Raw genomic sequence first — 14,293 nt, forward strand, 5'->3', positions numbered from 1 at the left:
TTCTATTCATCACCATATTGAGTTTCTTGCAGGAAAGGTTGTCAGGGACTCAGAATATTTTCAGGATGAGAAAGACATTTGGCCTGAAGGTTATACTGCCTTGAGGAAGTTTACTTCAATTACAGGTGGGACACACACACACACACACTCTCTCTCTCTCTCCCTCTCTCTCAATTTTTATTATATATTAGCCTTTCATATTAGATTATTCTTTCTTTTATGTTAAGTTTCAAAGGCTATATTTTATTGCAATGGTATCATTCTAATAACAATCTCTCTTTCTCATAATTTTTTTGGTCAGATCCAACTGTATGTACATTATATAAGATGGAGGTGTTGAGAGATACCGAATCAAAGATTCGACCTCTGTTCAAAGTGACATTAGATACGGGAGAGCAGGTTCGGTTTTCTCCAGTTTCCATTTTGAGTGCATTTGATAGTTTGTGCTTGTTTCTTTAACATCCTTCATAAGCTGCCCAATGAATTCTTTTTTGTTTATAGTGTCATCTCCTGTCAAGCTGTAATGATACCTCCATCTACTACCATAGGGGTGGTCTTGCTCATATTCTTGAATTATAGTAAACACTTAATTCTCCTCCGTTTAATCCTATTGTATGTAAACTGGTTAGGCATCTGATTAAGGGATAAGGGACTTATCACTGCTTAGGGACTTATCACTGCTTAGTTTAAATTCTCATAAATTATGGTCTACAATTATAATCCAGAATACATATTTACTGTGTATTTTCCCCATAAATTGATATAAGTAATCTAGAAAGTAATATCCATTTGAGAGGATGGATGTGTAAGCTTTCTTACTTATGGAGCACTGCCTTTTCAGTTTGTAATAAATGGACATATTTGTCTTGTTATATGTTTCGCCTTCTATTTTGTGATTCCTTTATTGAGCACAGGAGTAGGATGTACAGTACTAGAGTATCTGGAATGAAGATATGCTGATATTGTTCTGTTATGTATTTTCCTTTCCCCTCTTTTTTCCAGTTCAAGGGATCTACACCATCAGTTTGTTGGAATAAAATATACAAGAGGATAAGGAAAACACAAAACACATCATTGGTTGGTTCTAATGCTAATGCTGACGGTGGATTGGAAGGGACCTATAAATCTGGTTCTCATATGTTTGGTTTCTCAATACCTGAAGTTGCAAAACTTATTCAGGTACCTAAGCTCAGCTGTGCATTAGACCTACTAAGTTTCTTCTACTGTTATACATTTGTGGATGCAGCGATTTATTTTCATGTTTTCTTGGGCTATGATGTCAATTTTATTTATTTGTTCAGTCAAATATTAATTTTATGTTTTATGGTTGTCTTGCTGAATTTATTATCAAGGCTGATCCGCCATCTTCCAAACATTCGAATGACATTCCTCAATTTGTTAATTATTTTTGGTGTCAATATTTACAATCATGGACATGAACTTCTTAATGGGTTTACTTAAAGCAAAAGTTGACATTTTGTTGATAAAATGATGATAATAATATCATCTCATGGCCTTTTAAGTTTGTTTGTGATGTTTTAGAGTTCTCTTGTTCTTTGCTCCTATGGACATCTTGTCCATTGATCTGTTCTTTTTCTCTTAATGAAATTTGTTTCCTATCAAAGAGAGAAAAATCATCTAATAGTTTTCTTAATAATGATTGTTATAACTTGTAATCTTCAAGCATGTTCGTCAGTTTGTACTGCTCGTCTCTCTGATGAACAGAATTAAGTGTCAAGTAAGGATTTGGAAAATCTTTCTGTTGCTGAGTTAATGGTTCTTTACTCATTTTGTATTGGCTGCCATCTTGTTAATTGTTGAAGCCCATGCCATTCTAAAATGCTCCATAAACTGTTCCTTCTTCCCATGTTCCGTGATTTCTAGCCTAATATAAACACCTGGTGTTTTTGCAGGGGTTAATAAAATCCAAGCTTTCTTCAAAATTACCCAAGTGCAAGTTAGCTTCTAGAAGATATCGAGATGTTCCTGTTGGTTACAGACCTGTTCGTGTGGACTGGAAGGACCTCGATAAATGTAGTGTTTGCCACATGGATGAGGTGGATGTGAATGTTTTTTCCCATCATATTGTATCATTGACTGTTTAAAAGATAGACTATATGTATTTTTCTTTTTTCTTTTTCCCCAAGTTTCTGTGTTTTCTTTTTTGGGTGGGAGTTCGTTTAAACTTAGTTCCCTATTGGTTTTGCTAATTGGTGTTTTGTTTATAGGAGTACGAAAACAACCTGTTCCTGCAGTGTGACAAATGCAGAATGATGGTAAGTGTTTTTCTGACGCTGGGCATCACATTACTGTGGTCTTGGTTAAACTATCAAATTCAAGTTTGATTTTGTCATATATGCTTTAGTCAACCAAGTTTCTTTTTCTAGGCTGTTTGAAACAGTTCTTTCTCTACTTTGTTACGTGTTTACCTTTCCTGGTTGGTTATTGGTTTCACCAGAAGAAATAATGTTTTCCTAGGTCCATGCAAGATGCTATGGAGAACTGGAACCTGTTGGTGGCGTATTATGGTTATGCAACTTATGTCGGCCTGGGGCTCCTGAACCTGCACCGCCTTGCTGCCTTTGTCCTGTAATAGGTAGTTAGAAATCATTAAGAGTCTACCTTTTTAATGCCATGGATTTCACGTTATTAATTTATTGAACTGATTTTCCTCTAGGGGGGGCAATGAAGCCTACAACTGATGGGCGCTGGGCTCATCTGGCTTGTGCCATATGGATACCAGGTTCATGAAAACACGGTTTTCATTTCTGATCATTCAATTATTTATTTATTTTTTCTAATGCTCTGAAAATATTCTAGAAACCTGCCTATCTGATGTTAAGAGAATGGAGCCAATTGATGGGCTTAGTAGAATCAACAAGGTATTTCCTTTTTCACTTTTTATGTTTCCGCACTATTATGGCCTCCTTCCTTTGTTCCCCTTCAGCCTCGTTTTTCCTTGACATATGTCACCTTTTATATCTTTATCTTGAGAGGATTTGTCTGTGGCAGCGGTCTCATATATTTTTTATCCTTTGGAATCAAAATCGCCAACACCTTTATGTCAATATTTTCCTGCTTCCAGTAATCTCCTGTTTTGTTACAGGACCGTTGGAAGCTATTATGTAGCATCTGTGGAGTTTCTTATGGAGCCTGTATTCAAGTAAGTTCATTTAGAATCTAATCATAGTCAAATGCGTGTAAATTTGTTGTATTTATAATGTGTATCTTGATGCCAAATTATATTTAACTTTCTTAAGTGGTTGGAAGCAGTCATACAAACAATGAAATTGTTTCAGGCTACTATGATGATGCTGAAACAGTTTTCAAGGGGAAATGCTTATTCTGCTTTATTGGTTCTGAACCAGGCTCATTTGTTTTAAAGAGAAGTATAAAAAATAGAAACATGATGAAAAAAAAAGCAAAAAGAGAAAGCTAATGGATGGAAGAAGTATAGCAGTATAGTTATAACAAAGTCAGTTCAACTTCAATATAACCAAGTTTGAACATTTTGGTGTTTGCTACAAAAATATATTAGGCATTACCAATACCCTTAATGAATGATTCATATTGAGGGCTTTCTAGAACCTTTTACTTGTATGGTGGTCATCAGTCTGCTTTATTTAGTTTTACATTTTTGAAGAAAACAGGGTACCTGGTCCTGGTAAAAGAATTAACTTAATGAATGCTCCAAAGTTGAGCATTCGGTAGAATCTTTACACTTTTGCTAGTTACCAATTTTCTTTATTTGGGGTTACATTTCTGGGAGGCATAGTCTGTCTTAGAAAAAAAAACATTTATTTCTAATCCATTTTAGAATATTACTGGAAAAGCTTAAATATGTATCAATGTCATTGTTCGTTTCCAATCTATGACTGCAGCATTTAAGCTAGAAATTTCATGATGTTCTTCTATGATATATCTACTTACACATCTACATCTTGGTATCTTCCTGATTTATTTTTCATTCTTAAACGTATACAGTTTGGTATGAAAATTCCTTGATAACTGTTTCTTATTTTTTTGCTGCCTTTTCTTTTTCTTTCCAGTGTTCAAACAATACCTGTTGTGCGGCATACCATCCACTTTGTGCACGAGCTGCTGGTCTTTGTGTTGAGGTAGTTTTTGTTTTCCTCATTTTCACGACATTTTTGTTTTTATATTAAACTCTGTATTGTTTCAATAGCTTTCTGGATGTCTTCATGTATTGGTTTTATATTACTCTGTATTCTTAAATGTATTAATTAATGCTATCGCTAGAATTTTTTGCTCAAATTGTCCTGAATTTCTTTGTATTTATTTCTATATTTTATTTTTATTACTACGAAGCTTGAGGATGAGGACCGGCTGCATCTACTTTCTGTAGAAGATGATGAAGAAGATCAGTGCATCCGCCTTCTTTCCTTTTGCAAGAAGCATAGGCAGCCAACTAATGATCGTTCAGCTGCTGATGACCGTATTGGCCGAACAGTGCGTCGATGCTCAGACTACACTCCGCCATCCAATCCATCTGGATGTGCTCGTACTGGTATGTAAATGTATAGTGAGTATACTCCTAGAGTGTATTTTTAGTAATCCTGCTGTAAATTACCTCACAAGTTTGTTTACATCTCTACGTTGCTTTTAGTATACTTAACAGATATTGTGTTATAAATTATAATGCTTCTCCACCTTTTGTTGTGTACTTTGTGTGTGTACTGTTTCCAGTCTTTATGTTGTGGGGAAGATTTGTTTTGCTTAAATTATTTATAGTTTTTGCACCAAGGGAGATCGTACTATGTAGCCATGAGCTGGGGCATAATTGTTTATTTATTCTTTCAGACTTCTACGACATAGTGTGTGTTGGGGTTGCCACCCTCAATTTATTGAAAATCTTTGTTTCCTGTTAGGGAAAAAAAAAAATCATTGTAAGGAGTCAGAGTTGATTATGACTGGTTCTGCTTGTTTGTCTTCTCAAATATGTTCCATGAATGCTCATTTAGTTTACTGGCGATCATTGATATAGATACTCAATTAAGGAATTTCAAAATAAATTCAATAAACTTTGTATTTTAATCTCTCATTCCAACGCTTGGGCAGAGCCATACAACTACTTCTGTAGAAGAGGGAGAAAAGAACCTGAAGCCATAGCTGCTGCATCCTTAAAGCGTTTGTTTGTTGAGAACCAGCCTTACTTAGTTGGTGGTTACAGCCAACACCAACTGTCAAGTAATTCACGGCCTCCCAATGGTGTTGTTGGTTCTAAGTTCTGCTCTAACCTTCAAAGGCTGAAAGCCTCTCAACTTGATGCTCCTAACGACATACTTTCTATGGCGGAGAAGTATAAATACATGAGGGACACCTTTCGGAAACGACTAGCATTTGGTAAGATATAGTTTTTCTGTTTTTTACTCGTGAATCCGAATTTCCTTAAAGAAACCTCCAAGAATGTTGTATGTAAATATAGTTTGTCCTATTTATGTTCAGTTCTGATTATCTTCACCAATCTCCCATCTGGTTCTTTGGTTCACTCTTTGGTATTCATAATAGAATTTTGTTTCTTCTTTGAAGCTAGAAGTAGATAACTAGGTCTTTTGGGGATCATTTTGTAACGTTTTTAGCATTTAATAAATGCACATACAATTTAGAAAATTGCTGTACGTTAAAACTCATGTGGCTATTTGTAGACGCCTGTTATTTTTCCAATCCTTTTTTTTTTTAATAGATAGCATGCATTCTTATGTGCCGGAATTTTAGAGTTTTAACTATATCTTACATGTGTTCATGACCTTGCTTGTATAGTGTCTGCCATGTCATTCAGTGTTATATGTTACCCTAACTATTGTTATTCTGAATTCAGTCTTTTGGAACTTGTTTTACTTTAAACTGCAGGAAAATCGGGAATTCATGGTTTTGGTATCTTTGCTAAGCACCCACATAGAGCAGGGGACATGGTAAATTAATTTTCTCTGTATATTTTGAACCTGTAGAAGAGAATTTTGAATGCTGATCATATCTCTTCATATCTGTTGCAGGTGATTGAATACACGGGTGAACTTGTTAGACCTCCTGTAGCTGACAGGAGAGAGCACTTCATATATAATTCATTGGTGGTAAGTTACGTAACTAAGCCATTGCTGTGCTCATTGCAACTTATGCTCTATTATGCTTGCATGGATTTTATGTTGGTCCTAACAAATCACATCAGAAATAGATTTCAAATTGTTCATGGTAGTGACTAGGCTTTATGTGATTTTATCTTAAGCCAAATTGTACATTTGGCCTTCACTCTATAGGAAGTCAATGTGCTATATCTTCTCTTGATTTTTCTGTTCTCTTGCTTGAGTAGTCTTTCTCTTGGACTCGTAGTGTAAGCCATTAAAAGCGTAACACCGTGTGAGCAAATACTTCTCTTTTATCTAGGGCTCCATCACAAAGACCATAGAGGATCGTCTTTTGTGCTCGGGATTGTGCTTGCTAGAATGGCACTGGTATTTCTTAATATTGGACAACACCTTCATGTAGAAGATGACTTATCCTCTGACTTGTGCCACATGTCCTTGTGGATGAATGCTCCTTGTATGCTCCACACATGGCTACACTGAATGAGATTCTAAAATAGGCTTCTTGATGCTTCTAGAGTGACCTTCAGTTCACTCTTATTCCTCAAAGAATACCCAAAGGATGAAGGTGGGATCAATAGGAATGAAAATAGTTCTTTTCCTTCACAAAGAGTATGCATATGTGTATATACTTGTTTGAAAATGCATCAAACTTGTGGAAAATGCATCCACCTCCTCCTTCATTGCCCTTTCTCTCTAAAGTTGTGGGAGATGTTACTGAAGGAAGTTAACATTGTGTGGGTAATACCGAAAGGCTGTTTTGAGCTTTATTCCATCAAATTTGATGCTTTGGGAAGGGGAAAGAAAGCTAAAATTCTTTAGGGCAGTTTGATGCAGACAGTGATCTGGAACCTTTGGCTGGAATGTAATAAGGAGAATCTTCGAGGATTATAAGGGAGTCGGAGTGGTAGAGTTATGGGATAGAGTGAAGTTCTGGGCTGCTCTTTGGGCATCAACTTCCCCTGCTTTTAAGGATATATCATATCCTACATTTATGCGCAATCTGCTGGCTGTAGTGTCTTAAGGGGCTGTCTTTTTGATTGGCTGTTATGTTTTCTGTGTTGCGTGGCCTTTGTGTTTGTTTCACTTGCTATTGCTTCTTTCTTTTTGTCTATGTTCTAATTGTCCTCTCTTTTGACCCTTTCTAATTTTGAATACAAAATGTTTCTATTCAACCAAAAAAAAAAAAAAAAGCATCAAGCTTGGGGCCTTCTCAAGTGGTGTTAGGAATTAGTACTTAGTTTCAGGTGAAACCTGAATGAGGCCGAGGTAGCCAAGTTCTCATCTCCATTGCATCTGCTTTACAATGTTTGAATTTAACCCTCCTGGATTGATTCTAGGAAGTGGATTGCTTGTACCCTAGGATTGTCTAGTCTCTATACTTCTAACAATTCTTTCAGACCATGCTCCTATCTTGTTGAGTGGGACTAAGACATTTGGTCTGGTGAGTCATTCTTTAATCACTATTTCCAGAACTGTACGGATCCTCATTGAATCATAACGCCACCATTTCATCCTTGCCTTCTCCTCCTTTTAGGGTTGTTTCTTGGAACCTAACTTTTAGAAGAAATCTCAGTGATAGGGAGTTTGATGAAGTTTCTTATCTATTATCTTGTATTAGTAACCTCACTTTGCTTCCCACCCGTTCTGACAAGAGAGTTTGGGTTGGTTAGGGATCTGGGTTATTCTCTTGCAAGTCCTTTTCTATTTTGTTGTGAGATAACGTGAATCATGCTGCCTTTGGTCTTTGTACGTTTATTCAGATGTCAGAGTTGCCGACGAAAGTTCAAGAGAATTGAAATAATCAGGCATCTCTATTAGATGCATTTTTGTTACACTTACAGATTTTGATTTTCTAGCACTTGTATGGATCTTATAAACAACTTATGTAACTGCCGTTTAGGAATTTTTACATATATTGATGCTTGCATATGAACTGAGAAAGAAATGGCTGTGTAAAAATCTACTTGTTCTCATGCAGGGGGCTGGGACTTATATGTTCCGGATTGATGATGAACGGGTCATTGATGCCACAAGAGCTGGAAGCATTGCTCACCTGATTAATCACTCTTGTGAAGTGAGCATTATCTGACCCTTGTCTGCTTATTTAGTGTTTACTCATATGAAGTATTTCAAATTGCCTTTGTACTACTCATAATCTAGCATAGATTGACATGATACCATTGACATTTTAGCAGCAAGCTAAATGCGTGAACAATGGCATTTTAGCAATTACCTATCTTATTGGATACAAACTAATGAAAGAATTTGGAGATTTTAAGTTTTCTTTTTCCTATTTGCGTATCACTTTGCAATCCTGAAGGTGAACGTTCACCATAATGAAGCTTTAGCAAAGTAAATATGTTTTTAAAAAAAAGAAAAAAGAAAAAAAGAAGAAGAAACAAATGGTGGATGTCACTGTCATTTGTAAAACATTTGGATTGGGAAATAAAAAAGCATTCCTCCATTCAATGCATTTGAGCTTCTCCGAGAAGACATTTCAAGAAATATTCGCTTTTTGGCATAAAAGTCTTTTGAAATATGGAGGCAAACAACCCTAAACTATTGTGAAAGATGTTTTGGCATGCAAATCTTTTGGCCTTCAAGGATTGCCATATGCATTATTTTTGTCATTGTTAATTTTCTTTCATTTTGTATTTCACTTGTATTTGGATCATCATCTTCACTGTCAAAGCATAATGTCTGCTGTAGTCTATTGTTTTGGTGAAAAACTCGCCTGTAGTTTTGGCTGCATGTTGGCAAGTAAAATAGTGGTTGTAAAGGCTTCTATACTGTGATCCGTTCTCATAAAACCTTTTTAATTAATTATGATCTTTCAATTATCTTCTTCATCACATTTTTCTTCTCCAAATTGTTAATCCCATCTATTTATTGGGGGAACTTAATTTTAGATCCTGGGAATTGTACTCGTAGGTTTATGTTGCCATTTTATATTGATGGAAATCATATAGTTTTTATTGTTAAAATTGCATACGCTACTGTGATTACTGATTTTATATTGGATGGCTTCCCCAAAAGTTATTTATTTAACTTTGTTAATTCCTGACCGGCTTTACTTTTCTTGTGTGCAGCCAAATTGCTACTCAAGAGTCATAAGTGTTAATAATGATGAGCATATAATTATATTTGCAAAGAGAGACATCAAACGATGGGAAGAACTTACATATGATTATAGGTTATCCTCAATTCTGGCTGTGTGCAGTTTTTCTTTATAATTTCAGGTGCTAATTTTCTCCTTAATATGACAGATTTTTTTCAATTGATGAACAACTAGCATGTTATTGTGGTTTTCCGAGATGCCGTGGGGTGGTTAATGATGTTGAAGCAGAAGAGCGAGCAACAAAGCATTATGCACCTCGCAGTGAGTTAATAAATTGGAGTGGTGAATGATAAAAGGTAGGTGAACTGTAAGGTCTTTCCTGTGCCATATTATTAACTCCCTTGAAAGCTGCATTTCCTAGCATTTTGCTGATTCAAATTGCATTTTTTATGCCAGAAATAATGTTTGCTTTTTTATTAAAAACTGTTTATGAAAATGTTTGAATGATAAGAACAAGATAGGTCCGCTTTCCTCATATTTAACTAACCCTTCACCTTGATTTAAATGAAGGATTATGTGTCACTAGCCCCATGGACCATTGGCATTCCATAAGTAAGAATTTGAGACATTAGAAACTTTCATTTTTCTGAATTGTGAAGTACTTATTGGTTGTGAGTTGATACTATGTAGCTCTGTGTGTATCTAGTCATTTTGTTATGCCCTTAGGCCTTGGCACATAGACAAAAAGATTGGATATGTTTGTTTAAAATCTTATGAATTAAGAAAATTTAGCCTTATTGTCAAATTGAAATCCTTTCTTTCAAATCATCCATCCAACATATATATAGTACAACCAATCCCCCATAAAAGGATTAGAGGAAGAAAATAATAACAAAACAAAAAGAGGATCCATAGTCTTTTTATGGATAAAAGTGAAAGGACAATGTGTTGTTTTAAGCCACTGATTTGAACTTGACCTACTTAATTTATATGGGGGAGCTGTACCCAAAGTGGTATGTAATATGTGTAGAAAACCTGAGGATGTTTTCTGTTGATGAGGTACTTGCTCATTGACAAAGCTACTGATTAAAGAGCTTCGCTGGTGTCGTAATAGAAGTCAAAGTGCAATCATACTTTGTTCATTGAAAAATTACCAAATTATAGCACTCAGCAAAGTGTTTTTCCTTTTTTCGTTTTTTGGGGTCGATGTTCCATGCCATTTGCTTTGAGAATGCTTTCCTTGTACTGATCATTTCCTCCATTTTTGTTTGCAGAAATTTATTGTTGTAAAATATGTTCACGTGAGATACTTCGGAGATGGATTGTTTACTCCCAATGGTCTGTTACAACATCTCAAGGAAGATAGGGTTGTAGAGCTCCGGTTTTCCTCGTGTTTTGACATGACATGACAAAAAATCAAGTGATTCAGCTTTTCTTTTTGGCTCAAGCTGGTTCCTCTTGGTCCGCGCATGTAAATTTGAAGACGTCATTGAGGTTCATAACAAAATTCAATTTCACTTAGTGATAAAGTAAGTTACTCTGGATAATCCTTCCTCATTTGTCTTGATGCTGTAAGGTTAGGGACCCAATTGTTCATATAATTACATTAACCTTTGTGAAAAACAAGTACAAAAGTTATGAATGAAAAGTGATTTGATGTTATCTCAGGATGGTTTCTTAGCTCTTGGAGGCGTTTTTTATTTTTGGGAGATTCACTATCATACCCAATATATAGGCCCAAATTATGAAAAAAAAAAAAACCCATATGAAATGGACTTTAGAAACACACTTAAAGCCTATTTACAACATAACAAAAAGGCTTTGAACTTCTTATAAATTACAAAATTGTCATTGATTTCTTAAAACAACCCCACCCCAAAAATTTCATATAAAAAAAACCCAAAACACTTAATAGAGTATCAAAGTAATTTAATAATCAAAATTAAATTCAATTGGGCTAGTTGTCATTTTTTGGGTTTGTTTATAAAAATTAAGTGGTGTAGGGTTTATCTATATCATTAGTGCTAAGAATGGATATATAACTAAATCTCTCTTCTTTTTTCGTACCTTAGGGTCCATTTTCTTTAATTGAAATTTGCTCGTTTCATTCCTAGTGCTTTTCATTGAACAAGTTTTGTTGCTTAAAAAGTGAATGCTATTTAGTTAACATGAATAGTTTGTTAGACTTCTTTATAATGTAATCTAGATCTTACACACAACCTGCAACACATATAGGGACATGATGAAAACGTACCTGGAGCCGACTTCCTAGAATACACAGCTTCAGAATTCATCCTATCCATAGCGCAGCAATCCTAGCAATTTATCAGGGACGGCTCAAGAACTTCTGCTCTCTCTCAGAATCTGTTTCAGCTCTCTCTTTATGATGAGAATAGGTTTTGAGAACGTGTCTGATGAGAGCAGGGCCTTAAGCTTATATAGGGCTAGGTCAAGTCGTCTCTACTCATCACCGAGGGCCGACTTGACTAATCTTCCAAGCCCACTTAATCGGTTCACGCAAAAAGAAAACAAAAATAGGACTCCTTAATAGGCCCTAAAACCTTTCCTTATTTCACAAGGTTTTGGGCCTCAAGGTACAACTTAATTTAAACCCTTATCAAACCTGATGTGACTTAGTATCTAGTGCACCGATCTAATTAGGAAAACATAACATTCTCCCACTAGATCAAGCACTAGAATACTAAGCTTCTGTATTCCGAAAGGTTTGATAATCTTTATTGGCCATGAGTTTAAAACAGTTAAGTCCTTCCCCTCAAGCTACCGTGAAGAGTGATTAGACAAAACGAACTATAGACAAACACTGCTCTCTTTATTAAAAACAGCCCATCTATAATCACATAATGCAATCTCAAAACACATGAAGCACCTACAACGTGAACCTTAATATGTACTGATCTTTAATGTGAATCTTTATGCAATTTCAGTACAAGTACCCCTTTACGACTTAGCAAGAGTCAATCCGCAATGTTAATTAAAACAACAGTATCTCAAAAGAGACCTTAAACTCACATGCATAAACAAAATTGCATAATAAGTTTAAACAGCTAAATAGTCAAAATGGTAGAATTTAATAAAATTGTCAACCATAAATGCAAATCCCTCAATCCAGAAAACATCAAAATGAACAACAACAAACAAACTAGTAAAATATCATAATGGGAACAAGACTCCCACTAGATTGCAGCATCAAAGCTAGGAAAAATTCTCATACTCTCAACATGTCTCAGAAAAGCTTCTGAAGGCAAAAACTTTGTGAACGGATCTGCAATCATGTCTTGAGTTCTGATATGATCAAACCTGACTAGTTTGTCCGCTACCTTCTCCCTCACTATTAAATATTTCTTGTCAATATGCTGAAGTCCAGACGACATCTTGTTGTTTTCATGCAGTGGAAAACAGCAGCTGTGTTGTCATTAAATATCTGTATTGGTCTAGAAATCGAGTCCACCACCTTAATGTCTTTAATAAAATTCCTCAGCCATACTGCATGCGAAGTGGCTTCATAGCAAGCTATGTATTCAGAAAACATGGTTGAACTCGAAACACCAGTTTGTTTAGCATTCTTCCAAGCAACAGCTGCTCCTGCCATCTTGAAAAGAAAACCTGAAGTAGAGATGTAATCATCCTCTGCTTTTCCAAGATTTGCATCAGCATAACCAACAAGCTCTAAATTTTCTGTGCGTCTATAAATCAACATATAAGCCTTTGTTCTCTGTAGGTACCTTAGAACCTTCTTTCCAGCTATCCAATGTTGCATTCCCGGATTTGACTGAAATCTCCCCATCTTGCTAATGCACAAGGCTAGGTCTGGCCTTGTACACACTTGTGCATACATAATGCTTCCAACTAGAGAAGCGTATGGCTTGTTCCTCATCTCATCTTCTTCTTCTTTATTCTTAGGGCAATGCTCCTTCTTTAAATCTCCTTTAGCCAATGGAACTTTCTGTCCAGAACACATACCCATGTCAAAACGCTTGAGTACCCTTTCAATGTATGTTTTCTGTGACAGTCCCAGAAGGCCTCGAGCTCGGTCTCTCTGAATCTCAATGCCCAACACAAAAGCAGCTTCTCCCAAATCCTTCATCTCGAAATTATTTGAAAGCAGCTCCTTGGTGTCCTTTAATAAATTGTGGTCATTTGTAGCCAAGAGTATGTCGTCGACATACAGCACTAGAAAAATAAATCGACTCCCACACTTCTTCAAATAAATGCACTGGTCAGCTATGTTCTCTTCAAAACCATAAGATGAAATAGTTTGGTGAAATTAGAAATACCACCTCCTGCTTGCTTGCTTCAGTCCATAAATTGCCTTACCAAGTTTGCAAACCATATGCTCTTTTCCCTCATTTGCAAACCCTTCAGGTTGCCTCATATAATTTTCTTCTTCGAGTTCACCATTCAGGAAGGCAGTTTTGACATCCATTTGATGCAAAAGTAGGTCATAATGCGCCACCAAAACCATAATGATGCGGGAAGAATCTTTGGTGGAAACTGGAGAAAACGTCTCAGTGTAGTCAATTCCCTCCCTTTGGGTAAATCCTTTGGCTACCAATCTAGCCTTAAATCTTTCGATTCTTCCATCTTTATCCTTCCTTATCTTAATACCCATTTCGAGCCTACCAATTTCTGGCTCTTATGAGGTTCAACTAATTCCCATACTTGATTATTCTTCATGCTTTCAACTTCATTCAACATCGCTTCCCTCCATTTGTCTGCATTCTGACTCTCTATTGCCTTTTAAAACTTGTACAATCAGTCTCAACAATTCGGGTACCATAATTTGGATAATAAAATCTAAAACCCTTTGACCTTGCGGGATAACCTATAAAAAGACAGCTAATCGTTTTAGGATCAAGCTTCTTCTCCTGAGGGATATAGATTCTAGTTTCAGTCTTGCAACCCTATACATGAAGATGTCTTAGGCTAGGCTTTCTGGTAGTCCAAATTTCGAAAAAGTGTCTTAGGTACGGAGTTACTAGGCACTCTATAGTTTGTTGTTTTGATCGCCTCTCTCAAAAAACGTTGGCAAATCAGATTTAGAAATCTCGCTAAGAACCATGTCCTTCAAAGTTCGATTTCTTCTCTTAGCCACGTCATTCTGTTGCGGAAT

The 14,293-nt window shown here is 36.0% G+C and overlaps 2 protein-coding genes across 2 annotated transcripts in view; one reads left to right on the forward strand and one right to left on the reverse strand.

The window, feature by feature from the left end:
* The first annotated feature begins 18 nt into the window (after positions 1-18).
* LOC110747957 (histone-lysine N-methyltransferase ATX2-like) lies at positions 19-10,829 on the forward strand. Its single transcript, XM_088246817.1, has 18 exons — positions 19-125; positions 302-399; positions 1,003-1,179; positions 1,914-2,057; positions 2,229-2,276; positions 2,479-2,596; positions 2,678-2,743; positions 2,821-2,882; positions 3,107-3,163; positions 4,050-4,118; positions 4,330-4,528; positions 5,080-5,364; positions 5,872-5,933; positions 6,015-6,092; positions 8,083-8,178; positions 9,194-9,297; positions 9,371-9,518; positions 10,437-10,829. Exons 2-17 carry the CDS (start codon positions 328-330, stop codon positions 9,510-9,512), a joined length of 1,779 nt encoding a protein of 592 aa, XP_088102943.1. The 5' UTR covers positions 19-125; positions 302-327; the 3' UTR covers positions 9,513-9,518; positions 10,437-10,829.
* LOC110749067 (histone-lysine N-methyltransferase ATX2) overlaps positions 10,611-14,293 on the reverse strand; it is a 67,023-nt gene continuing 63,340 nt past the window's right edge. The window contains exon 26 of the transcript XR_015832851.1: positions 10,611-10,773. The gene's annotated coding sequence lies outside the window, so the exon portion shown is untranslated. The remainder of the gene's footprint in view (positions 10,774-14,293) is intronic.

The sequence above is a fragment of the Prunus avium genome, chromosome 1 (genome assembly GCF_965620075.1).
Source record: "Prunus avium chromosome 1, drPruAviu1.hap1.1, whole genome shotgun sequence".
NCBI classification, from domain to species: Eukaryota; Viridiplantae; Streptophyta; class Magnoliopsida; order Rosales; family Rosaceae; genus Prunus; species Prunus avium.